Below are 26,646 nucleotides of genomic sequence, written 5' to 3'. Positions count from 1 at the left end.
GCGGCCCGCGCCTACAACGCCTCGCAGCAGGCCCACACTGCTGCGCACCCTAGACCAGTCTCCCAGGCGGAGCGCCACATGTGGGTCCATTCGCGGCCACGAGGCGGACCTCGGACAGCAGCCACAACCACTATGCAGAGCCCCACTATCTCGAGGCCCGGCCCACGCCTGGATGATGCGTCGAGGCCTGACCTCCGATCTACACTCGGCGAACCCACCGAGCTCGGATGACGGCAAGCGACCTACCAAGCGCAGGCGCACACAGCAGCTGGGCCACATCCTGGACGCGACCCTCGACGCCTCGACGGCCTGGGAGAGCCAAGAGCGACCTTGCCCATCCGCCCGCGAGTGTCGCGGGCCTGTCGCACAGCTGGGCCACCGGGGTCATACAACCCGCCGCCACGGCCTCGTCCCCGTCCTCCTCGGCACCTTCGCCTTCTTCTTCTTCTCCTTCTTCGGCCTCATCCCCGGTGGCTCCAGCTGCGACGGCAGATCGCAGCTCTTTCTCGTGGCAAGTGGTTGCCACCCCACTGCCAACGCTCGTGTCAACTTCCTTCTCCCCAACCGTGTTCTACCTCCCCACTACGGCGACCGCGGCTGACGCCACCTCCGCAACGCCGGGAATGGCGTCCCCTAGCGCCGCCGCTGAGCCCGACGAGCTGCAGACTGGCCTCGAGCAAGCGGACGACAACGAAGGTGACGATCAGTGGTTCGGCTTCCTCCTTCGGCGAGCGGGCTCTGAGACGGCGACAACCACACCCTCTCCGTCCTCCTCCTGGTGATCCCATCCGGTCGCGAGAGCAGCGTGAGCTTCCCTTGCGGAAAAGAGTTTTCCGTTCGGTTGCTCTCCTTTCTTTCCTTTCTTTCCTTTCTTTCCTTTCATTCCTTTCTTTGTGCTCTCTTATTGATTTTCAACACTAATTTTCCTTTTCCTTCCGGCAAATAAAAAACGGATAAATAAAATACCCGACCAAAAATTTGCGATCCAAAGAACGAAGCGCGTCGCTCACGGTAACGAGCGAAAGCACACGAGCACCCGCACAAGCACAGCCGCAAAAGAAGGGAACATAAAAGAACACGAGATAAGAAAGAACAAAAGGGCAAAGGATGGATCCTTGGCTGGGCGTGTGGCCCCACCAGCACCAGCACAGCACTGGCGCATCGTATGCCCAGCAACTGCACAACGGCCGCTACGCCGCCCCGCAGCACAACGAGCAGCTACGATTCATCCCCGCACCGAGCACATCTTCCTCCTCTTCGTTGACCACCACCACGTCTGCCTCGGCGTGGCCAGGATGGGACGCCCTCGTTGTGTCGCACGCCGAGCACCGAGCTCCAACGATGATTGGAGACTATGGCGGGCTGCTGGGGTCTGGGAGCCGTAAGCGAACGCGAGATGCTGCACCACCGCAACCATCCACCTTCACCTCTTCTACATCTTCTGAATGGGGAGGTTGTGAGAGATGGGGCGAACTCTACACAACGTGCCCGCCCCCTTCCACATCAACATCAACATCATCTTCAGCCTCGATTCATCCTCATCAGGCGAGGACAGTAGGAGAGATTGTGACGCCGGGCGCGGTTCGATGGGGCGCAATGGTGATGGGCAATTTGCCACACGACGCTTCACCCACCACTGCCGAAGAGATGGACGAGCTCTTGGAGGAGATCATAAACAGCCTCGACTCCGAAGAGCACCGTAGCAACCAGCAGCACGCTTCCACATCTTTCTCATCATCTCCCACTACTCAATCTTCATCCTTGGCACCGCCTCATTCTCATCACCGGCATCATCAACCTCTACATCGACATCACTATCAACATCACCGACAGCTGCCGCTGGCTAACTGGGCCGAGAGCGGGCTCTACGTGTGGACCAACGCAGCGCGGTGGCTGGGCGCCTTCGAGCGGTACGGATGGACGTTCACGCCACTCCACCCGTCCGTGCTGAGCGAGGACGGCCTGCGCTCGGTGCTCGGCGGCGGCAGCGGCTCTCGATACCACTCGCCGCCATCATCGTCATCGCCGTTGTCTTCTTCTTCTTCTTCCTCTTCGTCGTCGCCGTCATCGTCCTCCTTCTCCCTCGGTTCCGCTTGCTTGACCGGGCCGGCCGTGTTCGAGCTCAACATCAACACCGCACTCGCCTACGGTACGTGTGCGCACACGCACGAAGATCACCGCACACGCGTGCGAGATGACTGACTGACGCCTCGGTGATCGTGTGCGCGCGGATTCAGGGGCGTTGATCATGGGCAACGATGTGCGCGCCGAGGAGTTCTTCGAACGAGCGCGGAAGGCGCTCGAGGACCTGCTGGAGGTCAACGACTACGCCGTGGCCGAGGCCCTCTTCGCCCTCGGCTACTACCTCTACGGCCGGGTATCACACCCGCCTTTGTGCTCTCAACGCTCGCTCGCGCATTTTCCACATCGCCGACTCACTCGTCTTCTTTGCTGTGTGCCACGCCATCGATCGTGTCGTGTGTCATGTCGTGTGAAGGGCGATCTCGTTCGATTCTCCTACTACATCACCCTGGCCAAGCAGATCTGTCAGCGGATCGGGTACCGGCATCCAGTGCTGCCCATCCACATCTTGTGCGTGCTTGCTGACACGACACAACCACCGACACGACACGACCAACGACACGACAGGGCATGCAACAGTGGTGTGTTTCTGAAGTGCATGATGGCCACGGTGTTGGACCCGTCGTACACGCCGGCAGAGAAGGAGCGCACCCTGCGGCGCTACAATCGCGCGGTCAAGGACACGCCCCGATGGGATGACCACCACGACCGCTTCCTGCTCGACCACAACCGCCCCAGCCACCAGGGGGACAACCAGTACGTCGCAGAGGAGGTGACCGTCGCCGGCGCCATCACGCTGGGAACCATAGGCGGCAGCAGCGGCGAGGTGACGCCGCACGACGTGCTGGACACGGTGGAACGGGCGCGCAACATCGACAAATGCGTCACCAACGTGCTCATGCTGGTCGGGCTCCACCGGTGGCTTCGGCAGGAGGCCGAGGCCGGCCGCGGCCTGGGCGACGAGGCCACGGACACAGTCCTCCAGCAGTGGCGCCGGCTGATCGTCGCCATGGAGGAAGAGATCGGCTCTGGTGGTACGTTCTTCTTTTCCTTTTTTTTCTTCTCTTCTATTTATTTTTTAAAAGCAATCAAAAATCTATTCATAATTTAAGTGCTTTTCGCATGTTGTCGTACATTTGTATATATATATATATATTCGATAGCTTTATGTAATTACTAATCTATTTTACCACAGAGGCGCTGCCGCCCACGTTCAAGCTGACGGTGACGCTCACCTGGCTCTGTTTCTCCGCCGAATACTACCAGCGGGCTGGCAACACAGAGGTGCGGACAGTGCGTGTCACAGGTGTGGGGGTCGTACCGGGGTCGCCAAACGAACTGATCCACCGGTGATCGTGATCGATTTGGTCGGTTCTCTTTTGTAGGAGGCGCAACGCTTTGCCTTGGCGTATCTGGAGCAGATTCAGGGCGGTGGCATTGAGCTCTGCACATCCGGGTGTATCGCCCTGTGCGAGATCATGATGGACCTCTGCTTTGAGCTTGGCAGGTATGCGCACCACTCGTAAACACCGCCGCACGCACGCGCCACCCACTGACCTTTGCTTTCTAGGGACGACATCGTGGAAGCGCTTCTTCTTCAGGCCAGGCCGCTGATCGAGCGCCACCCGCTGTGCCGCGACCGGGCCGCAGCGTACCGGGAACTGCTCAAGGCCCGGGCCTCGTCGGCCGTGAACTCCGCTACCAGCCAAGCAGTGTACATTTAAAAAACATGCAAAAATTAAAAGATTGCTTTTGGACCCATGAATGCCAGGAATGTGCGACTCTTGGCGAAGAACGGTGGACGGCAAGCGAAGAATCTTGAGACATTAGAAAAGGCAACATGAAGAAGCAGCTCCCCTCCCCCCACTCATTCTGCCGTTTGAGGGTGGCGACCAATCAAAACCTTCCGACAATAGAGACTCCGACCCGATGGTCTGCGAGGTAACTTCCGCGGAAGGAGCTTTGGGGTGTATTACCTACCCGACGAGGGAATTGCGGCAGGCCGTAGGAGAACACCGAGCGGCTCTCGCATAGTGACCACACATACACGTGCGTCGCTTCCCTCGCACTGTGCGAAGGCAGTTCCTCCCCGTAAGCTCCGACCACGCATTCAAAAAGGCCAGCAGTTCGTCGTTTGTTGTTCAGAGCTCTAACAACCACCCCACCCCACCCAAGCTGTCCCTCAGCCCATCACAACACATCTCCACCGCAACTATGGACAATTCATCGTCTTCTCTGTTCACTGCCCTCGTCTCCCTCTTCGTCGCGCTGCTCTTCTTCTCGGCCTACCACCTCCCCGCGGCCCACGCCCAGACCACAGCGGCCAGCGGCCAGTGCGAGTGCCCGTGCGCCTGCGACAGCGACTCAGGGTCCCAGCCGGAGCCGTCCGCGGGCCTGTCGGTGACCTGGTACAGCGGCACGAGCGCCTGGTGGATGGCGGTGGTCATCCCGGGCTCCACGTCGGTGTCAGTCGACTGCGGCAACGGCCAGGGCTTCGTGCGGATGAACGCTGGGTGGACGCCCAACATGTGGACCTTCTCGTCGACCAACGGCCGCGCGTGCAAGTCCACCGTCCAGTTCATCGTCAACGGCGGCTCGGCCCAGGCCGTCACCGCTCCCTTCTGAGCCGAGCCATCAACTTTTTATCGCCAGACCACGAGAAGAAGTGCTCTTCACCATCTGTGCATCGCCCACGGTCCACGTGAAGCCGATGCTAATTGTACCCATAAATCAATTAAAATATCAAAAAAAATTGCGGCGGCGACGTTGTAGCTTTCGATGAGGGAGTGTCACTGGCCAGGTTCCACTCGGTGCACTGCTGGCCACCACACCTCCTTAGAGTTGATACCATTTTAGGGCGAAGCTTCGGTCCTTGTGCTAGTGTTGAGGATGGTACGACGCGTGTCAGGTCGAGCGTGTGCGTGCCTGAGGGTCATTGTATTTAAAAACGTTTCTACTCTCTTGCTTTTTTAGGTACCGATCAAGCCCTTTTGGTAGCAGAGTTTTTTTCGCACTGTCATCTTAGTTGAAAAGATGAAGAAGCAGGGCGGTAGAGGCTTCCTCTGCGCCCTCATTATGTTGCTAGCCCTTGCTTCACCAGCGCTGTCGCAGACAGAAGACCCCACCACCGGCCTTCCCCGCAGTACGTGTCCCTCATAATCCTCTGCACATCACTTCCTTGCCGGTGTGCCTCACTTTGATGGCAGGTGGCCACCTCCCCACGCTTCATTTCCTCTGATTCACCTCCCATGCTTGTTTGTTTATTTTGTTATTCCAATCAATATGCAGATTTCTGTAAGGGCGTCACTACCCTGACTGCTGCGTCCGGCACCATCGCCGACCATGACGGGTTGGGCTCCTATACCATCAACACGGAGTGCAAGTGGTACATCACGCCACAGCTGGCCAGCGGGCGCGCGGCTGACCAGGTCATTCTGACAATCACCAAACTGGTGCGCCTCAGCTCTGGCCAGAGTGCCATTCTCGTCCTGTTTCCCGCCCTAACTGCCATGCAGGACCTCGAGTTCTGGTATGACTTCGTGGACATCTACAGAGGCATTGGAACCGACAACATCGTCCAGTGGTACTATGCACCCCATTCCTAGTTTGCTAGTAGTGATGTGGACACGAGAGTGAGAGCACTCCCACCCACAATTCAGGTTGACGGGCGAGGACTCGCCCGCCAACTTGAACCAAACCATCGTCCTCGATGGGTCCTCAGCCACCGTCCTCTTCTCCTCCGACATCGACATCACCCGCTCTGGCTTCCGCCTCACCTACCAAGGAGGCACAGCCCACCCCTCAAAAAAAAGAGAACCCCTTCTTTGCTCATCTTCTGTTTTCATCATTTCCCCCCTTCAGTCGACTGCAACCGCTTGGACAGGTGCAACGGGAACGGCGTGTGCACTGCCAATGGATCGAGATTCTATTGCGCCTGCAATGAAGGTTGGAATGGGAGCACCTGCGCCCTGCCACTGCCCAACCAGCCCGCCCCCAGTACGCGTCTGCCCCCCCCCCGCGGTGAAGTAAAATTCTTACCTTCTTGCGCTGCGCAGAGTTCTGCTCGGGTTCGCGTACGCTGACCGCACTCAACGGCACCTTCTCGGAGCGCACCACCGGCACCCAATACCGCAACAACCAAGACTGCCGCTGGTCCATCAATCCTGCGAGTATAGTCCCCTTCTTTTCTTATTTCTATTTTTGGTTTATTTATTTATTTATTTACAATCCTTATCGCACACCACATCACAGGCACGGTTGGTGCTGGGAACGCCTACTCGCTCGACCTCTACTTCCACAAGCAAGTGACAGAGAAGGATTACGACTTTGTGACCGTCCAAGACGCCGAGGGCAGTGCCGGTACGCGTGGACGTTTCCGCTCACTCCTGGTCTAGTCAGTTCGTTCACACTGCGGGTCTGGCCATATTGGCATATGTGTCTGCGTGTGTGGCGTGTGGCGTGCGGCGCGTCACGAACAGAGGTCTACACGGGCACTGACATGCCGCAACCTGTACACTTGGGCTCGGGCTCGGGCGTGGTCACCTTCTCCTCCGATCTGGGAATCGTTCAATCGGGATTCTCCGCCTCCTACACCACCCGTATGAAAACGACGCACATATCTCGTGCCAGCTTCTTCTGGCCATTCCTGGCTGACATCTCTTCTTCCTTCCTCTTGCACTCGTGACTTGCCAGGAGTGTGCGCGGGTGGCTGTGGAAATGGAACGTGCGTGAGTGGCAAGTGCCTGTGCAACTACGGCTACTTGGGTTCGTCCTGCGAGCGGAGTACGGTTCCCCTTTCCGCACGACACACGTACCCACGCACACATATTCAAGTACACTCTGGTGCCGTGCGCCGTGTGTCGTGTGTTTTCTGCGGATGTGCAGTGGGCTGTCCGGATGCTTGCTATTCTGCCAATGGCTGGGGCAGTTGCACGACTTCAGGGTGCTCGTGCATGGCAAACCGGGGACCCGATTGCTCCCTTTGCATCCCTGGAAACTGTACCCCGGGTACGTAACGTATCCCTCAACCGCCCCTGTATCTGTCTTACGCCCGAGCGCGTGTTGGAGTGAAGGGACTGACCACCTTGATGCCCTGCTTGGCCTGCGTAGTGTGTGACTTCACCAGCATAACCCGCCGTGGCCGCTATGAGGGACCAGTGTACGTTTTTTTTTTTGGTTTTGTTTTTTCTTTTGGATGCAACGTTGCAGTCACGCTCGACACTCACGCGTGCGTCGGGTCTCTGCAGAACCGGGTCCGGATCCTGTAAGTGGTCCATCACGCCCGCCGATGTGGACACGATCGTCATCTCCTTCATCTACATGCGTACGTTGAAAAACGTCTTGATGATTCCTTTTCGCAATTCGTTCATTGTCCTTTGGGGTACCTCCTCAACGCTTGAACCGCACCACAGCGCAATCGGCAATTGTCGAGATTGCGGACAACAGCGGCAACGTTGTGTGGTCTTACGCCCGCTCCGCCAATCTGTACAACAACTGTACGAACGCCCCTCGTGCTCTCTCTCTCTCTCTCTCTCTCTTTCTCTCTCGGACAAGCTTGACGTGTTGCTAACAATACCCCGACCATTTCGCCAGCACGGCTGCCCACGCCGGTCGTGGTGTCCTCGAGTAGCGCGTCAGTCACCTTTACAAATTCGACGTTTGCCGGGACACAGCTCTTGTACACGTCCTGTACGTAGAAGATCTCTCGCTCTTCGATCCGTTGGTCGAAATGTTTTTATTGATGTTGTGGTGGACAGTTGCGTGTCAGGAGCAGTGCCGCGGGCACGGTGATTGTCTCCCGCTCGCCTATTACGGCGAACAAGTATGTAGCTGCCACGTGGGTTGGGAGGGCGAATTCTGCGACAAACGTGCGCCCCGCCGCTCCTCTCTTACGAAGAAAAAAGCGATTACTACTGTAAACATGGTATGATTGGGCTGAAATGGGGTGTGTGTCGTGTGTCGTGTGTGTGGTGCGTGCCTCCAGCGACGTGTGTCGGAGATTGCTTTGGTCACGGCCAGTGCCAGCCCAACTACCCCAATGGTTCGACATTGGCGTACGGCACAAAGTGCGTGTGCGACCCAGGCTACTACGGACCTTTCTGTTCTCTCCGTGCGTAGCTCAACAACAACAACAACAACAACAAACAACAACAACCAAACAACAACAACAACAACAACAACAACAACAACCAAACAACAACAACCAAACAACAACAACCAAACTGACAATGTGCCGCCCCTTTGAAATAGCCTACTGCCAGGATGACCAAGTAACTGACCTGACCGGTTCCAAGGGCATGCTGCAAGATCGCGCCGAGGGTCAATCCACCAGGTCCTCCCGCCCTCCGCCGTGTCATGCACCCCGCAGGGCGGAAACTCACTCACGACACTCGCTCGGCTGGCTGGTTGTAGAGTTGGTTCCCGCTGCGCGTGGCGTATCATGCCCGCCACGCCGGCCAATGTCACGCTCTACTTCACCCGCTTTGCGCTCGCCAGTCCCAGCGACGACGCCATCTCGATATTTGACGGCCCCTCCTCCTCCTCGCGGGCCCTGGCCTCCTTCGGGTACGGGCGGCAAACAAGTGCTTTGTAAATGTTTTTCTTTTATTTAGTCTCATTTTCTCACTAAGCGGTCTTGTTATGTTTTTATTTTTATTTTTATTTATTTTGACAGCGGCTCGTACGCTCCGCCAGCAGTGACGTCATCGCAGGGCGCGCTATACGTCACCTTGACTACGGACGAGGTGCTGCCCAGCGTGGCCGGCCCGCTCAGCGGATTCCAGGCATACTACATCGCCAATGGTGCGTGCAGATGCGTATCATATCATGTGTGCCGTGTGTGCCGTGTGGTTTTCGTGAGTGTCGGCTTATGCCGTCTTTCTCTACAGATCCGGCGTGCGGAAGCTGCGGCAGGAACGGCTACTGCGACCCCGTTTCCAAGCAGTGCGTGTGCTTCTCGGGTGCAATTGGCACCAAGTGCAATGCCACCGCGTCCACCGCCAACGCCACCGCGCTCGAGCGCGATGAGATGATAAACGGTACACCGTGGATCCACCGTCAGAGCTCAGAGCTCGGACTCCCACACTCGCTACTGCCCGGCGCCCATCACTCAATCGAGCACGTTGTTACTTCTGGTTGTTGTTGGTTCTGCGTGCGCGTACAGATTCCCTAAGGCTGTTAGAGTGGAAGTGGTACCGCCTGTCGATTCCCTCGACCGACCCCGCTGCGGTGGCCCACGTGATCCTGGGCCGACAACCCGACAACCCGACATCGTACCAGCTCTTCTCTCCGCCACACCGCATCTTTATTGATTTCGTTGCATTCGCGCTCGCTAATTCAACACATACACGCACGCGCGCACCGCACAGCGAGAACTTGCAGCTGCGCGTCCGCCGAGGGGCGTTGCCGATCAGCGACGACACCACGGAACTGTCGGACCTCACCAATAATGAGGTTCGTAGATCTCTCTCTCTCTTGTGTGTGGTGGTGGTGGTGGTGGTGGTGGTGGTGGTGGTGGTGGTGGTGGTGGTGGTGGTGGTGGTGTGTTGCTCACAAGGACCCATTGCAGGAGAAGTACGTTGTCCTCGCCCCTCCGCAGGGCGAATGGTACGCGGGTGTTCAGAACATGGACAAGGACGGCAACGTCGCCCACTATACCATCTCCTACCTGGGTACGTTCGTCTTATGTCATCAGCTCCGGTCATTTCCACTTGACCTCCACTAACGCGTTGCGCGCAGTTGGGTGCCCCGCGTGTCGCAACGGCGGCACCTGCTCGGCGGCGACTGAGTACAAGTGTAAGTGCACGAGCTCGTACACGGGCGAGCTGTGCTCTACCAAGATCACGACGAGCGACTCTGATAGCGGCGCCGTAGTTGGTACGAATCATCAATTTATCTGTCGTTGTCGTGTGTTGGTTACTTGGATGTAATGAGTTGGCTGTGATGATGGTTGGTGGGTTGTGTGTGATCACAGCCGGAGTGGTGTTCCTCATCTTCGTGATCGTTGTGGCGGCGGCCGCGCTCGGCTTCGTGGCCTACAAGCGCTCTGATCAGGTCAAGGCCTATTTCGCCCGCTTCACGTCGAACGGCTTCGTGCAGACCGACAACCCGCACCCGGCCGTGGCGCAACGCAGCAGGGCCGACCAGATGGGCGACTTCCAGCGCCTCTAAAGATGACCCTCTTGACCGGTCATCCTTCTCCACTCGCTTGTGTGTAGAAGACGAGGTCTGTGTTCTATGTTCTATGTAGTGTGGGTGTTTTCAGTGATTTAAAATTTGACAAGAGGATGAGCGAGGACGAAGATGAAGGAGGAATGCTGGGTGATTTCTTCAGCAAGAAGACACATCGCACGCCCAACTTCGAGGTGGAGGCGTTCGGACGCCGTACCATCTCGATAGCGCAGGAATCGCGCATGCATCTCGGCGGCCGCGTGTGGGGTGCCAGCGTCCACATGCTGCGCTACTTCGCCCACTCCATCGAGTCATCCACGGCTTGCCGTGATCTCTCGTGGCACCGACCAACGCTACTCGAATTGGGCGCCGGCACAGGCCTTCTCGGGATTGGCATGGCCTTAGCACCATCTCCCGCCCCTGATCGGCGAGTCGAGGTGCGATTGACCGATAAAGCAGACCTCCTACCACAAATTGAGGACAACATTCGCGCCAATCTCGAGGAAGATGAGATTGGCCGAGTAGCGGCGATGGAGCTGGATTGGATGAGATGGGAAGATGCCAGCTACTGGACCCAGGGCGGCGCCGGCCACAGGGCAGCGGCCGGCGTCGAGGTGGTGCTCGCCGCCGACTGCATCTACTTCGCCTCCCTCTACCGCCCGTTCATCGAGACCCTCAAGCAGATCTGCCACATCAACTCCATCAACGCCTCCAGCGGCCATCGTCGCATCGTGTGCTACCTCTGCAACGACGACGGCCGCACAGCGCAGAATCGAACGAGCACCGAGCCCGAGCAGCACCAGGGTACCGCACCCCTGGCTTTGCCGTGGCCGCACCTCTTCGTTGACGTGTGTGTCATGTGTCGTGTGTGTCGTGTGTGTTGTGTGTGTTGCGCGTTTCCCGAAGCTGCAGCCGGAGCGCGGTGGGACGACGAGTTCTTCCGGCTGCTGGCGGCCGACTTTGCCTTCGAGCTGGTTGACGCCGACGCCGTGCTGCCCCCAGGCCAACGCAACAGCGACATGCGTATGTATCGAGTGTGGCTCAAGTCGTCATGACGTCTCATTGCCAGCCAGCCAGCCAGCCAACCAACCACGCCCACTGTCACTTCGCTTTGCTTCGCTCCAGCGCAGCGTTGCCGCTCTAGTAGCGACCCTCACGGATGAGGGTCAGCACGGCGTCGGCGAAGTGGGCGTAGTCCTGCTTCTCGAGGTAGATCTGGCCCGAGATGCGCACCACCAGGCCCAGCTCCGGCAGGGGGAAGATCATCGCCTGAACGAGGTCCGAGCAGTGAGTGCGACACGACACACACACGACACACATGACACACACGTGAGTTGGGTACCTCGATCTTGAAGTCGTCCCAGAGCAGTTGGCAGATGGCGTCGGCGCCTTGGCCGTCCTCGTCGTGGTGCGCGGGCTTCGGCATGCGGATCAGCGCCTGCTCGCGACACGACACGACACGACACGACAGAGAGCGTCATGAGACGCCGATTGCCGTGCATCTGCACATGGCAGCCATCAGCAAACGCACCATGGCCGCAAAGTCGGCTGGCGGCACCACCACCTCCGTATCCCACGCCTTGGCCAACTCGTTGGCTGCGTGTCGCGTGTGTCGCGTGTTGTGAGCGTTGTGTCGTGAGCACAGCGGAGAAGGGAGAGAAAGGGTTACCTGCGTCGGTCACCAGTTCGTTGCTGTAGGCCATGATCTTCTCCGCACCACAGAGCTCGACGAACTTGATCGCGCTCACCACCGACAGGAACGGCGTGTAGTCGTCCGTCGCTGCAGGTCCGATTTTTACATCTTATGTCAGTGTTGTAATTGTATATTGTTATTATTCTTCTTTTATTGTTTTGTTATTATTTGTTATTATTGTTTTATTATTATTGTTCGTTATTACCTTGCCAGATGAACTCTGAGTGGAAGCCCTGGTCGTAGCCGTGAGAGATGACCGCCGGTCGCACCTCCTTGTGGAGCTCCTCCTTCACCCTTAACGACACGCTCGGGTCAGCAAAACCAGCCCAAGCGTGTGCGGTGGTGCGTGTGTCGTGTCGTGTCGTGTCGTGTCGTGTCGTAGGAAGCGCACCAGGCGAACGCGCAGCCACGGGGCGCGTAGAGCCACTTGTGACAGTTGGAGACGAAGTAGTCGGCATTGAGTTCGTGGAGGTTGAGCGGAACCTGGCCCACCACGTGCGCGCCATCGACCAACGCCCTCGCGCCGTGCGCGTGTATGAGCTCCACCAACTCTTTCTGCGCCACGGCACACACGACACACGACACACGACACACGACACACGACACACGACACACGAGTGAGCGGCATGCGAGGCGGACGAATGCAGAGCCGAAGCGAAGCGCGGGGGTTACCATGGGGAGGACCATGCCCAGCGGGGAGATGATGTGGTCGAGCAGCACCACCCGGATCTTCTTCTCCTTGTCGTTCTCCAGCGCCTCCTTGATCTTGTCGATCACCTGCCACAGGCACGCACACGCACACGCACACAACCTTGAGTCGCGTGCGGTGTGGCGTGTGCGCGTGTGTGCGTGCGTGCGCGTGTGTGCGTGTGCGTGTGTGTGTTACCTGTCGGCCGGTGGGATGGCTGTCGATTTGGACTTCGATGATATCCACCTTCTGCCGGGGCAGCACATACTGGAGGGTCTTCTTGATGGCGCCGTAGGTGAAGTTCATGCAGAGCAGCGCGTCGCCCAACTGGAAGGGGAACGACCGGAGGATGGCGTTGATGGCAGTCGTAGCATTCCGAGCGAACACCACCTCGTGCGGTTTCGCCCCTTCATGTGTGTCGTGTCGAGTGAGGTGGTGCGTGTCGTGTCGTATGAGACGCGCGGTTCATAAGAAGAAGAAGAACGAAGAACGAAGAAGAAAAGAGAATGGGTTTCTTTACCAATGAACTTGGCCAGACCGCGCACGGCGTGGCTGATGAGCGGAAACAGTTCGCAGTTGAACCAGCGGCACGGCTGCTCCTCCTGCACGACGCACACGCACACGCACACGCACACGCACACGCACACGCACACGCACACGCACACGACCATCATCAGCACAAGTGGGCGGAGCTGTCAGGCAGCTCAGACGAACCACGTGATCAAGCCACTGGGCGTGGATCTGCTTGACCGGACGCGGCATGGCCCCGTAGGAGCCGTGGTTGAGGAAGTGCACGCCCTCCTTGAAGTGGAACCACTTCCTCATCTCGGCGCCTGCCGTGTGCGGTCGTGGTGTCGCGTGTCGTGCGTTTTCGTGCACTGAGTGAATGAACGCCACACATAGACGGGCGTGCGAAGTCGTACCGAACGCGGGAGGGCCGTTCTTGGCCCACTCGGCCTCGAGGGCGGGCGAGAACAGCGGGAAGGGCAGCTCTGGCGCGGTGTAGTCGGCGTCGTGCTGGTGCAGCAGCGCCACTGCGCGGCTGTAGTTCGCCGAACCCTGACCTGCAACACACATTCGTTGGATTAAAATCAATTTATTTATTGATTTAAAATAAATTGATTTTAATCCAAACCCAAACCAGTCAAGGGCTGTGACACCACCAACCCACCTTTGGGCTTCTCGGCGACTGGCGCCGCGAGGGCAACAACGTCAGCCTTGCTCTCCATCAGAAGATCAGCAACTGATTTAGAGCGTGCCACGCCAGCGAGTACGGCTTGGGGGAAACGAATTTACTGAAAGTTGTACAAAAAAACACAAAACCCTTTGACACAGAACAACAAAACCAACACTCTGAGCTCTGCTGCACTTGAGACAAGACCCTCACTCGTACTTCTACCACTACATACATGGAGACCACATCGTTTGACGAGGAAAAGACCGGTACCGGACCCTCACCAACACGACCCTTACGCCTCGGTGGTGAAGGTCTTGCGGCGCTCCTCTCGGCAGACCCTCACCCCGGAGAGGGTGAGGATCTTGCCGGTGAGGTTCTCTCTGGGAGCGCCGCAAGACCTTCATCACTGCCTTCTCACACCTTCAATGGTTCTTGCCTGACCTTCACTCTTCTCCGTGGCCCGGTGGTGCAGGGTTCTACGTGACGCCCAAGCTCGACTGCCCGCATATCGCGCAGCACGTCAGATGCAACGCGTCCAAGGAGGCGCTCAAGGCAGTTGCTGCCCTGGGGCCGTGCGAGACCTGCCACGACCCCAAGGAGAACTGGGCATGCCTCCAGTGTACGTTCATCTACTGGCCTCGATGCAGTCGTCGTGTAGAGAGTGCACTCCCCCACAAAGGTAGTGGCTAACACCAACGTTGGTGTACACCACAGGCGGCAAGAAGTTCTGCTCGCGCTACGTGGCGGGACACATGAAGGAGCACAACACCCAGTCGGGCCACGCCATCACCGTGAGCTACTCGGACTTCTCCTTCTGGTGCTACGAATGCGACTCCTACATCGCCCACGACATCTTCCGACCCCTCCTCGCCCTGTACGTTGGCGCCCCGCCCCGCTACATGTTCAACAAAATACTCGACGTTGAGTCTCTACTCGGCGCTTGGCCCAAGCCTTGCTGACGTCACGGCTTCAGGCTCAAGGAGAGCAAGTTCGGTGATGCCGGGACGGGCGGGCGCTACACGGCGCACAAGACCCACACCCAGATGGAGGAGATCGAAGAGAAGCCCGAGGAGCTGGCGGCCAAGATCAAGGCGCTGGCCGGCATGATCCGCGACTCCAAGCACTGCGTGTTCTTCACGGGCGCCGGCGTGTCGACCTCGGCCGGCATTCCTGACTACCGCGGACCCGAGGGCGTGTGGACGCTCAAGGCCACGGGTGGGCAGCGCAAGACCAAGGCCGTGCCGATGCTCAGCGCGCTGCCGACCGTCACCCACATGGCCATGGTGAAGCTGCACGACGTGGATCGCATGCACTATCTCGTGTCGCAGAACGTCGACGGCATTCACCGCAAGAGCGGCATCCACCCGCAGCGCCTGTGCGAGCTGCACGGCAACTCCAACCTCGAGGTTTTCCCAGCACGCATATGCCATGGTGACAACATTTTGTTGACATCATAGTGTGACCATTGATTGTGGGACCAGGTGTGCTGCTGGTGCGGCAAGGAGTACATGAGGGACTTTGACACGTGCCACAACTCCGCCGCCGGGTCGCACGAGACCGGCAGGCGCTGCACTGCACCGGGTTGTGGCGGCCCGCTGCTCGACACCATCATCAACTTTGGCGAGAATCTCCCCAAGAAGGTGGGCCTCTCATCTTCTTCTCTAGGGCGGTAGTGGGTGTGGGGACTGATGTGTAAGGCATGTACGTGATATGTGCAGGATCTGGAGCGCGCGTACGATGAGTGCGACAAGGCCGACCTGATCGTGTGCCTCGGATCGTCACTTACCGTGTCGCCGGCCAACGATCTCCCCAAGCGGGTGGCCAAGCGCGGAGGCAACCTAGTCATTGTTAACCTGCAGAGGACTCCTCTCGACAGCCTCAGGTACAACGAGACCTTCTTTTCCTGGGTCCGTACCACTGGCTTACGCTTAAGTTTTCGCTCGCAGCACGCTGCGCATCCATGGCCGAACCGACGAGGTCATGAAGGGAGTGATGGAGGAGCTGGGTATCGAAGTGCCCTCGTTCATCCTCAACCGATTCGTCCGAGTCCAGCACACCAAGCAGTCCCTCACGGGTACATCATTTGCGTCCTCCCACTTGGTTTTTCTCGTATTCGCTCATTAAATGGTTCCCATCTATATGAGCAGTTGAGGCCTTGGATGTGGACGGGACACCCATCTCGCTCTTCACTACCGTCAAGGCCCAGTTCCTGCCGGCGGGCAAGGTCCACAAGAAGCAGACCCAGTCCGTCCTGGGCCGCATGGAGACCTCCTACGTCTTCGAGCGCACCGGCGACGAAGATGCCTCAGAAGTCAAGATCGAGCTCCAGTTCATGGGCCACTACAGGGAACCTTCGTTCCGCTTCACATACGCCGTACACACCCACACCTGCGCCTCTCATCTTCTTGTGGTACCGATCGCGTGAGCTGGTGATGAGCTAAACGAACTCCATGACACTACGCAGTTGGAGAAGGAGAGCAGCGACAAGAGGTTCATGATCAGCTTCAACCCGGAGGAGGCCAGGTGGGACATCAAGGAGGTGGAGTCGGCCGGCGCTGCCGAGACCGAAGGCAAGACCGGACCCGAGCACTGGCCCAAGATGGCGCAGGACTCGACCCACGAGCACCCGCTCAAGCTCAAGAAGGCCGTCTACAACGGCATCTACAGGTTCGAGCCCCGCCCTCCTCACTTGTGTTGCTCCACGGTTCTATCATCAGCTCACCTGTCATGTGCCGTTCTGGCTCGCGTATGTTCAGGTGCAACAAGTGCATGCGTCCGGGCACGGGCTGGGTCTACCACTGCAAGCCGTGCGCGTTCGATCTTCACGCCTTCTGCTGTGACAAGCACTAGTGGCTTGGCCCTTCTGTCCAACAACCCATAAAACTATGACATGTTTCTCCAGCTGCAATGAACGTAGATTTAGATATTTGTGTTGTTGCCTTGGCTTCAAACAATGACAGAGGGAATGAAGAAGATCAAAAAGATGAAGATTACCGCTGGAGGGAGTTGAACCCTCCGGGTAGGCACTGTACAGGCTTCAGTCTCCTAACATGGCTACTCCCACATCAGCGGCCCTCAGTACTCCTTTGACGGAGGAGGGTGCGATATTAGACAAAGGGAGAGCAAGATACCTACCCCCCAACCCTTGGCAGTGGTTTGTTGAGGTTCTATCTTCGTATGGTCGTTGCCTGGCCCAGCCCCACTTGAACCCTCTTGTGTGGCCCAGCGATGGCCATTATGGGATCAACTTTTTTTTTCGCTAAACTCGACTGGCCGCACCACTTTCTCTGGCCTACGCTAGATTGCAACATTAGAATATTATTATGTAACTGTGCCTCAAAGTTCGCAAGCCGTGGGAGGTTCGTCGTAACGAAATCATCTTATGGAGGCAGAAAAGGGAGGGCCGGTGGAGGCGTGGGCTCGCGCCAACGACGTCAGCGATCTTTGTCCTGTCCTCATCTCCAATGGCTTCACCACGCTCGCCTCCATCCAGCGGCTCGACTTGGACGACATGCGCGAGATGGGGGTCACGCGGCCAGGCGATCGCAAGCGATTGCTCATAGCTGTGGAGTCCTTCGCCAATGCCCCCATCCCTGCTACGCCGCAATTCATGATCACTCAGACGCCTGCTGCACTTCATCTGCCCGCCCCCGAACCACATCTGGCGCCTCCCACACTACCCTCTCCAACGAAACCAGACATTCGCATCCCGCCTACGCGCAATCCAAAGAGGTGCAAGACGAAGTGCCACCAGTACCACATCCCTGGCGAGCGTCATCAATGCGGGCCAGAGGATGTCTGCAAGGGCTTCGAGGTATGCGGGCATCTCGACCTGCACCCGGATGAAAAGAAGCGCCGACGCGCAGAGAAGAAGAGCGAGAGGAAGCGACGCAAGACGCTCGAACAGGAGGAAGAAGGCGAATGGAAGAAAAAGAAAGATGAGCTGCTACGCGTCAAGCGGCTGCCGCAATTCGACGGATGGTGGCAGGCGCAGCTGGAGGAGGTGGTGCGCTGCGACCCTGACCAGTACAGCCTCGAAGAGGGGACGAGGAAGAGAGCACAGGCGATGGCCGCAGTGGCGCGCAAGTACACTGAGTTCCGTCGCGTGCTACGTCGCGAGGCGGCCATCAACACTCAAATCGAGACCGAGCTACGCGCCAGCGGGATGAAGCTGTCCCTCGACGCTGAAGTCGAGTACATCGCCAGGAGGCAGAAGGAGCTGGCGAGCGCCTTGGAAGAGAAAGAGGTGCCAGCAGATGAGCAGGGAGGAGATGAAGAGCTTCCGTGAAGCCTGGACCGACATACTCCTCTCCCAATTCCACTTGATTGTACAGACACAATATTTATTTATTTCTTTTCATATTATTTTTATTGAAATATAAAACAAGAACATGGATCGGGTCGGCTCTGCTCACTCTATTGACATGCTGCTGGGCGAGCTCGATGACGACGAGTACTATGACCCCGCCTCCTCTTTCTCACTGCCGCACTCTGCACTCCTAATCGACCGTCATTCATGAATTGAAAATAATGATTTTTGTGCATGCTACTCGATCTGCGGACTCACCACTTCTTCCACCCATGTGCCTGCCAGCGGGCTGGCCGAGCTGGAGCAGGAGCTGGGGTTGAACGACGACGCGGGCGGGTCGGGCGAGTACCCCATGACCGTACTGCACTCCCACTCGGCCGGCGGTGGTGGGTTCGCGCCGCCAACACGAGGCTCGGGCGGCTTCTCCAGCTTCCTGTCGTCATCGCCCACGACGGCGTCCTCCTCTTCATCATCGCTTTCATTCGGCCGCGGCGACGGCAGTGGCGTCGGCGGCGGCGATGCCGAGCGGGGCGAGCTGGCCATCGTGCAGCACTACAAGTCAAAGTTCAGCAACGACGCCCTCAAAGCCCAGGACGCGGCTGACAACACGATCAAGGCCGTCTTCATCATCAAGTTTGATGTCAATGAGGGTGAGCTGCGTGTGCGGTGTGCGTGTTGCCGGGGCAGTGACTTACACTCATGATCCCCTCGCAGGCAACGTGATCGCGTGGCAGTACCCGAAGGACATCGATCTGTCGGGAATCGAATTCAAGGCCATGGCCAGCGGTTCCCATAACGTCGATTCCGACATTGTGTACGTACCAGCGTTGCCTCGATCCAGACCCTGCACCGCTTGATGAGAGACTCACGGTACTTGTGTGTGGTGTGTGTGTGTGTGTGGTCCATTGTTTAGATATTTCAAGGTGGGCGACCTCTACGGCGTGTCGTGCTACGAGAAGCGGCTCATGCGCGGTAATGTCGAGCTCCGAGGCGTGCTCATGAGCGCCGTCGGCTTGCTCAGCACCAACTACCACAACCACCACCACCACATCTCCTTTCTCTCCGACCAGGTCCAGTACGTTCATCCATTCTTTTTCTTTTTTTTTCTTTTTTCTTTTGTTATTCATTGCTTTTGTAATTGACATTTAAATCGACTTGGCAGTGGGGTCAACCACGTGCCAGCGTTTGATCACGAGCTGCTCGTGGAGTACTTCCACAGCTCGCACCAGGTGTTGGACAACCAGACGTCCACGTCATCATCGTCGTCGTCTTCTTCTTCTTCATCACCACCGTCGCCTTTGCCCTCGTCGCCGCTCGTGTCGCGCATCCCGCACGGCTACTTCATCTCCTTCCTGCGCCACTTTGGGCCGCACGTCTTCTCGATCTGGAAGAGCGTGCTGCTGCGCCAACGCATCCTCTTCTACGCGCCGCCGCCGGTGCGCGCCACCTGCGCCCACGTCTACTGCGCCAACATGCTGGCCTACACCCGCGTGCGGCAGTTCCGGTGGGACGCCAACCCGCTGTTCTACGTCAACATCAACGACATGAAGGTTCTCCACGAGCAGGAGACCTTCATCGCGGCCACCACGGAGGCCATCTTCCAGAAGAAGTTCAACATCTACGACGTCTACGTGGCCAAGTACAACTTCCACATGCCCACCAAGGAGGCCGAGCTGCCGCTCCGGGTGACCGACGGCGATCGGTCGCGCTACCGATACCTCCTCGAGATCGTGTCGACCTATCTCGACACCTACAAAGCCGAACAACATCTCATCAAGTACACATCACCGCACACGCCGCACACGCCGCACACGCTGCTCACACGCACACACCGCACACGCACACGCACACGATTAACGTTTCTGACATTTGCGTGTGGCCAGGTTCTTTCTGGGGCTCAACAATCGGCTGTTCGAGGGCCTGCTGCGGGCACACCAGGAGGGCGAGGTGGTGCAGGCGTCGGACCTCCCCGAACGCTTCGGCCTCCACTCGAGCGACCTCACCTTCTTCTCGGCGCTCGCGGGCACGCTCAACCTCAACTTCCCCGTGGCCCCGCCCAAGAGCTGCCTGTGCTGCTGAACCCATCCGAGTTCATATCCCCCCCCCCTCTTTCACTCTCTCGCTGATTTTGATTTTGATTTTGTACAGCATTCTCGTCTGGCGTGTGTCGTGTCGTGTCGTTGGTCGTGTCGTGTGGTGTGTCGTGTCGTGTCGTGTCGTGTCGTGTCGTGTCGTGTGTCGTGTCGTGTCGGAGTTTGGTGAAAAACAAGAAGGAGCGTTGCTCTGCGGGGAGGATCGGGGTCAAGTTCAAAAATGGGGGCTGGGCCGAAAAAGGAGAGTTCTATCCATATTTGGGCAACGCCGCCAATGTCAAGTACCCCCTTCCCGAGGCCTCCTCTGAGCGTAGAGAGAGGAGATAGATAGAGGAGAGAGAGAGAGAAAGAGTGAGAGATTGGTTGTGAGTGAGCGAGGGGAGCCGAAAAGGGATCCTTCATCCCCTGCTGCGGTCTTCTTCATCATCATCCCCTCTCCTGCTCTCTTCTGATATTCCTCTTTCACTATTACATCTCTATTTCTTCTCTCCATCTCTGCGCTACCTCCCCCCCCAATATCACCTTTCCCTCCACTCCGCTCTCTCTTCGCCCTTCGACGAAGAACACATTATCTCGCCCATCGAATCGATGCCAAGTGGATTGTGAGCTGAGCGGACTCTGCTAGCCGACTCGCTCCCCCTCTCTACGTCTCGACCACACCATCTTCCTCTCCAACCACCATCACCTCTCTCCCTCCCACAGCCACACAATGAAAAAGCATCCCAGCCTGCGTATGCCGGCCCGCTGGTTCGGTGCGCGACGAGATGCGGTCTTCGACCCCCTCAAGCCCGGCGTACCCCCCATCGTCGAGGGACCCATCTCTTATCTCGAGAAGAACGGTACATACCCTCCCCCCCCAACTCTCAATCCCTTTTCTTCTTCTCTTCCCCCCTTCCAAAAGAAGTCGTTGCACTCGCTACACGGCTACTTTCATTGGCGCTGCATGCAAGCCTGTGTAGTGTAGTGTAGTGTAGAGAATTGGTCTTTCTGTTTGCTTTGGCACTGAATGGGTTGTGTTGTGTTTGGCATGTAGGAGTGAACACAGAGGGTCTCTTTCGAACGGCTGGCTCGGCGGCCACCTCTCGGGTGATCAAGGCGCGCTTCGACAAAGGTAGAACAACTACGTTCTTCTTCTTCTTACTCGCTCTCCTTCCCTTCGAGCGTGTCGCTCACTACGCACGGTCGGCAGGCAAGCCGGTGGACCTTTCCAATCTTGACGTGCACACCGTGGCCGGCGTGGTGACTCTCTTCTTCAACAAACTCCCCAATCCGCTGCTCACCACAGAGCTCTACGATTGCTTCATCACAGCCGTCGGTACGTTGCGTTGCGTTGCGTTTGTCATCGTTTTGTTGCTTGAGTCGTGTCTGCCCGCGTGCGGTGCGTGTCTCGTCCCGCACACGCACGTGCGTCGGCTGATTGGCAATCATCGACCGATGGAACCGCGCAGAGGTGCCCGACGAGGAGACACGACTCGAATGCATCCGGCAATGCCTGGAACTGCTACCGCCGGGCAACAAAGCGGTGCTCGCTCGTCTCGTAGGGTTCCTGAAGGTGGTGGCCGAAAACAAGGTAATACGATTGCTATGTGTACTGTATTGTGTGCTGCATGCGTCGTGAGTCGTGTTGTGTGTCGTTTGGTGTGCCTTGTGTCGAGTTTCGGGTGTGGCTCACAACCCACTCCGCGTGGGACGAGCACCAGGCCATTACGAAGATGGATTCGCGCAATCTGGCGATCGTTTTTGCTCCCACCATCCTGCGACCACCCGACGCGCCCGAGGGCGAGGAGAACTCCATCGCGGCGCTCCTCGGCGACTCGCTGCTCGCCCACAAGCTCATGGAAGCATTCATCAAGAACTACGACGATCTGCTCGGGGTACTCCATAAACCACTTCTTCTAAATTTATCTCTTCTCGTTAAATAGGTGTAGATAGGTGTATGGGTTTCTTTGTCAAGAAGTGGTAACTAATGGTCAATATATCGTATGTGCAGACCAACAAACCGGTGTGCCGACTGAAGATCCGGCATTCGCTGACGCCCGTCCAACAAGCGGCATTCTTTCGCACCATCAAGCGCGGCACCATCAAGATCGCTGAAGCCATGCTCACGTACGCTGTCGGCCGCACAACGCGCAACACAACACAACACAACACAACGCAGCGCAACGCAACACAACACAACACACCAATACACAAAACACCACCGCACATGTCTGACTCCTCTATTATGCAGATATGATGGGATCGGCAGCCCAATGCCACCTCCCCCACCGCCTCCCCCGCCCCCGCTGGTGCCGCTCGACGAACCGAGCGCCGCAGATACGAAGAAGGAGAAGCGGGCGCGAAGTCGGAAGGAGAAGGCCAGTAGGAAGGAGCGGAAGAGCAGCATTTCACGCAGCGGCGGCGGCGGCGGTGCGACGACGACACCGACGCCGCCGACCCCGACGTCGCCCTTCCCGGGCGTGCCGCTCCACACGGCGTCGCGGCCGCTGGACGCGCTGCCGGAGGTGGGTCCGACTGGCGGCGGCAAATCGCGGCGCCTGCTCTCCAGCCAGGACGAGGAGTACTGGTTCGGGACCTACAGCGGATCGGACAGCGAGGAGGAATGTACGACGAACACCCGAAACGACACGCACACGCACCACCTCACACGCACCACCGCACCCGCACACGACGCACATATCTCACTTCTTTCGATTGGTCCAGCGTATGAGCTCGATGCAAACACAGTGACTGCCCCGCATCCGGTATGAGACACTCTGGTGTCGTGTGGTGTCGTGTGTGTGTCGTGTCTTACGATTCCTCGATTTCGACGCAGTCCGAGGGCGATGGCGCACACAACAAGAAGGCCGCACGGCGGAAGGGCGCGATGCTGTCGGCCAGCGCCGGCATAGTCCACTCCGCCGAGTCCGCGGCGCAGCACCAGGAGCTGCTCACCGCGTCGATGCCCCAGACCGCGCGCAGCTCAGTGCGACACATCAGTGTTGACACCGACAACGACTCGGGCGACGACAACGACGACGCCGCCGGGGGGGTCGATCGGGTGGTGGCGGTGGCCAACCCGCTACTGGCCCTGCCCGGCTGGTCTGAGGGCGAGCCACAGCGCAAGCTCACCCGCAAGATACGGTCCGGCAGCGAGGGCGGCGTGCGCGACATGCGCAGAGACACGCGACAGCGCGGCAGCACGGCTACCGGCGGCAGCGTCGTGCTGTCTCCATCACCGTCAGCGGCCTGCAGTGGAGAACGGCGCGTGAGCATAACCACCTCCGCCGCCGCCATGGGCGCTTCCGGCAGCAGCGCCGCCGGCCGCGAGAAGAAACGGGCCAGCCACAGCCCGTCGGCGCCTGTGGCCGGGTCGCTGATCTCCCTGGCGCCCGTGCCGCCGCCGCTCGTGTCGTTCGACGAACCCGGCGGCGGCTCGGTCGTCGTCTTGGGCAGCGGCGGCACGGGCAGTGGCTCGGCGGTTTTGCTGCGGTCCAGCGTGGGCGCCACCCCGCGCGGCCGGAGCACGTCGGGCTCGCTGACCACCGCGTCGACCGACCCCATTCCCAAGAACCGAAACAACAACAACAACAACACCAGCAACAGCAGCAGCAACAAGAAGCGGATATCGCTCAATCGCATCAACGGGATCAACGCGATGGAGAAGGTGAGCGACATGATACGCAATGTCAAGGAGCGCAAGAACAAGAACAAGCGCTACGGCTCCCTCAACGGCAGCGGCGGCGGCACGGGCAATACGACCGAGCTCGGGTCGCCTAAGGTGGTCGAGTCCAACCTCCAGGCGCACCACGCCGAGACCGCCGCCCAGCCCGAGAGCCCCAAGGACTCGGGTGCCGCGCCGTGGCCGGTGCGCAAGAAGATGGCGGCCAAGCTCGAGGACGCGGTCGAGGCCCGCCGGCTCCTGCAGCAGCAGAAGGGCCGGGGCGACAGCCTCGGCGACACGTCGTCGGGCGACGACAGCAGCTTCGACCCGGACGTGGACGGCGCCACCAGTGCCGCCGGCACGAGCCTGATCGTGCGCAAGCGGTCCGACCCGGTCAAGCTAGCAGCCCAGGAGCGCAAGCGGTCGAACTCGGACGTGGCCAACATGTCATCGTCATCATCATCATCGCCATCGTTCTCGTCATCTTCTTCATCATCGTCTTCTTCGTCGTCGCTGGCCCTCTTGCCCGCGTCGGGGCTGTCGCTATCGGCCAACCTCAGCATCAACACCGCCACCCGGCGGCGATGGAGCCGCGGCAACCGCACGACGACCGCGCAGGCCCGCGGGGGCGAGACCGACAGCTGCTCGTCAGACCAGTCCGACCACTCCTTGGGCTCCTCGTCATCGCTGGAGAGCGGCGGCGCCGGAGCCGATTACCTGACCGCGCACCGGGTCATGACCCGCGGCCACTCCGAGCGTTCGACGTCGGTCGGCAGTGGCGCAGACGAAAAGCACCGGCTGCCGCGCAGGATGAAGTCCGGCTTGCCCGACACCGGCGGCCGAGCAGCGGCCGAGGCCGCCACTGCCGGCGACCAAGAGGCCATCTCGGTCGTGGCCGCCACTGCCGCGGCCTCGGCGTCGGGTTCGGCCAGCGGCGAGTCGCCGGCGTTGGTGTCGACCAACGTGGGCCTGCGGCTAACGGTGACGGGCTCGTCGGGCGAGTTTACGCCTGTGCGCGAGGTGGTGCAGGGCGAAGGCGAGGGCCAGGGCGAGTTGGCAGCGACGCTGACATGAGCCTCGAGCACGAGGTGGTGACCGCCGCCCCCTTTTGTTAGAGGTGGAGATCGACGACGTCGATGACGACCACGGCGACAGCGGCGACAACTGTGACGGCGACGGCGATGGCGAAGCGGATGACAGCAGCAGCGACGACGAACCGCCGGAGGAACGGACAGCCAGCGGCAACGCGTGGTACAGCGAGACCCTGGACCCGGCGGGCCAGCGACCGAGCACTGCCTCGCAGCAGAAGCTGCAGCAGGACCACCAGGACAGGGGTGGCAGGCCATGGCCCGCGGGGCTGCACCCGCTCGACCCGCGGGGCGGGGCGGCCAGTGGCGGCTCGGCGTCGGCGTCGATGCACCGCCGGCCGCTGGCCCACGTGCTCGTCTCGCCGCGGCTCAATCGCTCGGCTCCGACCGCAAGCGGCGACGCAGCTCGTTCGCCGGGCATGGACTCGCCCAACCTCCTGGTACGCCTCCAGGACACACCACTTTTTAAACCCTCTTTTCTCTTGCTCACCGCCGCACACACCGCACACACTCGCGCACAACCGCACACGCACATGCACACAGTCACGTGCGAGGTCGTCGGCCGACACGCGGTCGCCGAAGCTCGTGCGCAGGCACCACTCCAAGACCGACTTGTCTGCCGCCGGCGCGCACCTCCAGTTCGCCGCCGAGCACTCGCCGGACGTCAGCACCAGCACCAGCCCGAGCGAGGCGCGTCACCAATTCCCGCCGCCACCGACGGACTTTGCGACGTTGGCCACCCGCCGGCTGTCGGCGCCCACACGGTTCGGCGCCGGGCTGTGGGACGACGAGGCCTACGACCCCTACGACGACTACTACCACCACCACTACGGCGTGATGATGTGGCAGCGAACGGCGCAGGGCTGGCGCCGCGGGCTGACGCCATCGCCGCCGCCCGCCGCCGTCGCGACTGGTCGTAATCAGCGGCGACGGAGGCGGGCGCTCATGAGGGATCCGTCGGGGTCGCACACGGGGTCGGAGATCTGCGTGAAGACGTCGCGGTCGTCGCCGGCCGTGGAGCTCCTGCCCCGCAGCTTCTCCTCGCCGGCCCTCATCCCCCACGGCCCGCGGCCCAAGCCTCCCGACGCCCATGAGATTGCCGGTACGCGCGCATGCGGGTGTGTGTTGTCTGCGTGTGCTTGTGCGTGTGCGTGCGTTGACGCAACGGGTTTGTGTTGGCAGAGAGCATACTCAAGGGCAACCTGACGGATCTGTGGAGCAAATACCTGTCGACGCTCCAGCCGAACCGGCGGGCGAGCACGGACCTCAAGATCGTGTCGATCCTCAAGGAGCGGATGCAGTCGCTCGACTCGGACGACTCGGACGACATGCTCGAGTACTTCATGGACATGGAGGGCGTCGACGCCGCCGCCGAGCTGATGTCGGCGCGAGCATCGGCGGGGCCGCAGCGACGACCAAGCCTGCCGGGCACCAGCAGCAGCAGCGGGTCGCCGGCGGCGGTGGCGGCGTCGAGGCGGCGAACGCTGGCCCGTAGCAACGAAGAACGCACGACACAAGCAACCACCACGACAGCGGCCGGCAAGGAGGAGGAGAACAAGGAGAAGGAAAAGGAAAAGGAGAAAAAGAACAACGACGATGAAGAGAAAGGGACAGAGAAAGAAGAGGGCAACGTCGACAAGGACCAGCAGCAACGGGAGACGCGGGAACGGATATTTGGATAAAATCAAAACGCAAAAACGAAAT

General features: G+C 59.3%; 8 protein-coding genes and 1 pseudogene across 8 annotated transcripts; 8 read left to right on the top strand and 1 right to left on the bottom strand.

Annotated features, from left to right (window-relative positions):
• Positions 1–1,647: 1,647 nt before the first annotated feature.
• ACA1_153590 (uncharacterized protein) lies at positions 1,648–3,806 on the top strand (the record flags this gene model as incomplete). The annotated part of the gene is made up of 8 exons (XM_004353605.1): positions 1,648–1,699; positions 1,886–2,149; positions 2,238–2,377; positions 2,498–2,592; positions 2,662–3,116; positions 3,278–3,375; positions 3,468–3,589; positions 3,689–3,806. The coding sequence occupies 8 exons, from the start codon at positions 1,648–1,650 to the stop codon at positions 3,804–3,806; spliced, it is 1,344 nt and encodes a 447-aa protein (XP_004353657.1).
• A 490-nt stretch (positions 3,807–4,296) lies between these two features.
• Positions 4,297–4,707, top strand: ACA1_153580 (uncharacterized protein; the record flags this gene model as incomplete). The annotated part of the gene is made up of 1 exon (XM_004353604.1): positions 4,297–4,707. The coding sequence occupies one exon, from the start codon at positions 4,297–4,299 to the stop codon at positions 4,705–4,707; it is 411 nt and encodes a 136-aa protein (XP_004353656.1).
• Positions 4,708–5,115: 408 nt separating this feature from the next.
• Positions 5,116–10,251, top strand: ACA1_153570 (EGFlike domain containing protein; the record flags this gene model as incomplete). The annotated part of the gene is made up of 23 exons (XM_004353603.1): positions 5,116–5,224; positions 5,371–5,534; positions 5,598–5,665; positions 5,742–5,795; positions 5,966–6,078; positions 6,138–6,251; positions 6,334–6,441; positions 6,561–6,680; positions 6,775–6,869; positions 7,010–7,089; positions 7,329–7,405; positions 7,494–7,577; positions 7,839–7,949; positions 8,066–8,191; positions 8,332–8,413; positions 8,494–8,646; positions 8,756–8,883; positions 8,970–9,119; positions 9,245–9,353; positions 9,450–9,534; positions 9,680–9,752; positions 9,820–9,957; positions 10,055–10,251. The coding sequence occupies 23 exons, from the start codon at positions 5,116–5,118 to the stop codon at positions 10,249–10,251; spliced, it is 2,538 nt and encodes an 845-aa protein (XP_004353655.1).
• A 116-nt stretch (positions 10,252–10,367) lies between these two features.
• On the top strand, positions 10,368–11,306 carry ACA1_153560 (uncharacterized protein; the record flags this gene model as incomplete). Its single annotated transcript, XM_004353602.1, has 2 exons — positions 10,368–11,055; positions 11,164–11,306. The coding sequence occupies 2 exons, from the start codon at positions 10,368–10,370 to the stop codon at positions 11,304–11,306; spliced, it is 831 nt and encodes a 276-aa protein (XP_004353654.1).
• Positions 11,307–11,391: 85 nt separating this feature from the next.
• ACA1_153550 (aminotransferase, class V superfamily protein) lies at positions 11,392–13,861 on the bottom strand (the record flags this gene model as incomplete). The annotated part of the gene is made up of 12 exons (XM_004353601.1): positions 11,392–11,520; positions 11,594–11,689; positions 11,783–11,847; positions 11,921–12,031; positions 12,150–12,238; positions 12,336–12,499; positions 12,629–12,721; positions 12,831–13,039; positions 13,153–13,234; positions 13,347–13,465; positions 13,556–13,696; positions 13,804–13,861. The coding sequence occupies 12 exons, from the start codon at positions 13,859–13,861 to the stop codon at positions 11,392–11,394; spliced, it is 1,356 nt and encodes a 451-aa protein (XP_004353653.1).
• A 180-nt stretch (positions 13,862–14,041) lies between these two features.
• ACA1_153540 (transcriptional regulator, Sir2 family protein) lies at positions 14,042–16,659 on the top strand (the record flags this gene model as incomplete). The annotated part of the gene is made up of 10 exons (XM_004353600.1): positions 14,042–14,075; positions 14,282–14,428; positions 14,524–14,683; positions 14,783–15,215; positions 15,291–15,449; positions 15,528–15,691; positions 15,756–15,883; positions 15,957–16,183; positions 16,274–16,476; positions 16,566–16,659. 10 exons carry the CDS (start codon positions 14,042–14,044, stop codon positions 16,657–16,659), a joined length of 1,749 nt encoding a protein of 582 aa, XP_004353652.1.
• Positions 16,660–17,191: 532 nt separating this feature from the next.
• ACA1_153530 (SAM domain (Sterile alpha motif) domain containing protein) lies at positions 17,192–18,097 on the top strand (the record flags this gene model as incomplete). Its single annotated transcript, XM_004353599.1, has 1 exon — positions 17,192–18,097. The coding sequence occupies one exon, from the start codon at positions 17,192–17,194 to the stop codon at positions 18,095–18,097; it is 906 nt and encodes a 301-aa protein (XP_004353651.1).
• A 103-nt stretch (positions 18,098–18,200) lies between these two features.
• Positions 18,201–20,538, top strand: ACA1_153520 (uncharacterized protein; the record flags this gene model as incomplete). The annotated part of the gene is made up of 7 exons (XM_004353598.1): positions 18,201–18,262; positions 18,404–18,768; positions 18,833–18,932; positions 19,032–19,193; positions 19,281–19,895; positions 20,002–20,187; positions 20,373–20,538. The coding sequence occupies 7 exons, from the start codon at positions 18,201–18,203 to the stop codon at positions 20,536–20,538; spliced, it is 1,656 nt and encodes a 551-aa protein (XP_004353650.1).
• Positions 20,539–20,920: 382 nt separating this feature from the next.
• On the top strand, positions 20,921–26,624 carry ACA1_153510 (annotated as a pseudogene).
• The last annotated feature ends 22 nt before the right edge of the window (positions 26,625–26,646 follow it).

Source organism: Acanthamoeba castellanii, assembly GCF_000313135.1.
Source record: "Acanthamoeba castellanii str. Neff unplaced genomic scaffold scf7180000084720, whole genome shotgun sequence".
Lineage (NCBI taxonomy): Eukaryota > Discosea > Longamoebia > Acanthamoebidae > Acanthamoeba > Acanthamoeba castellanii.
The sequence above is the reverse complement of the archived record's forward strand: the minus strand, read 5'-3'. Positions and strand labels throughout refer to the sequence as shown.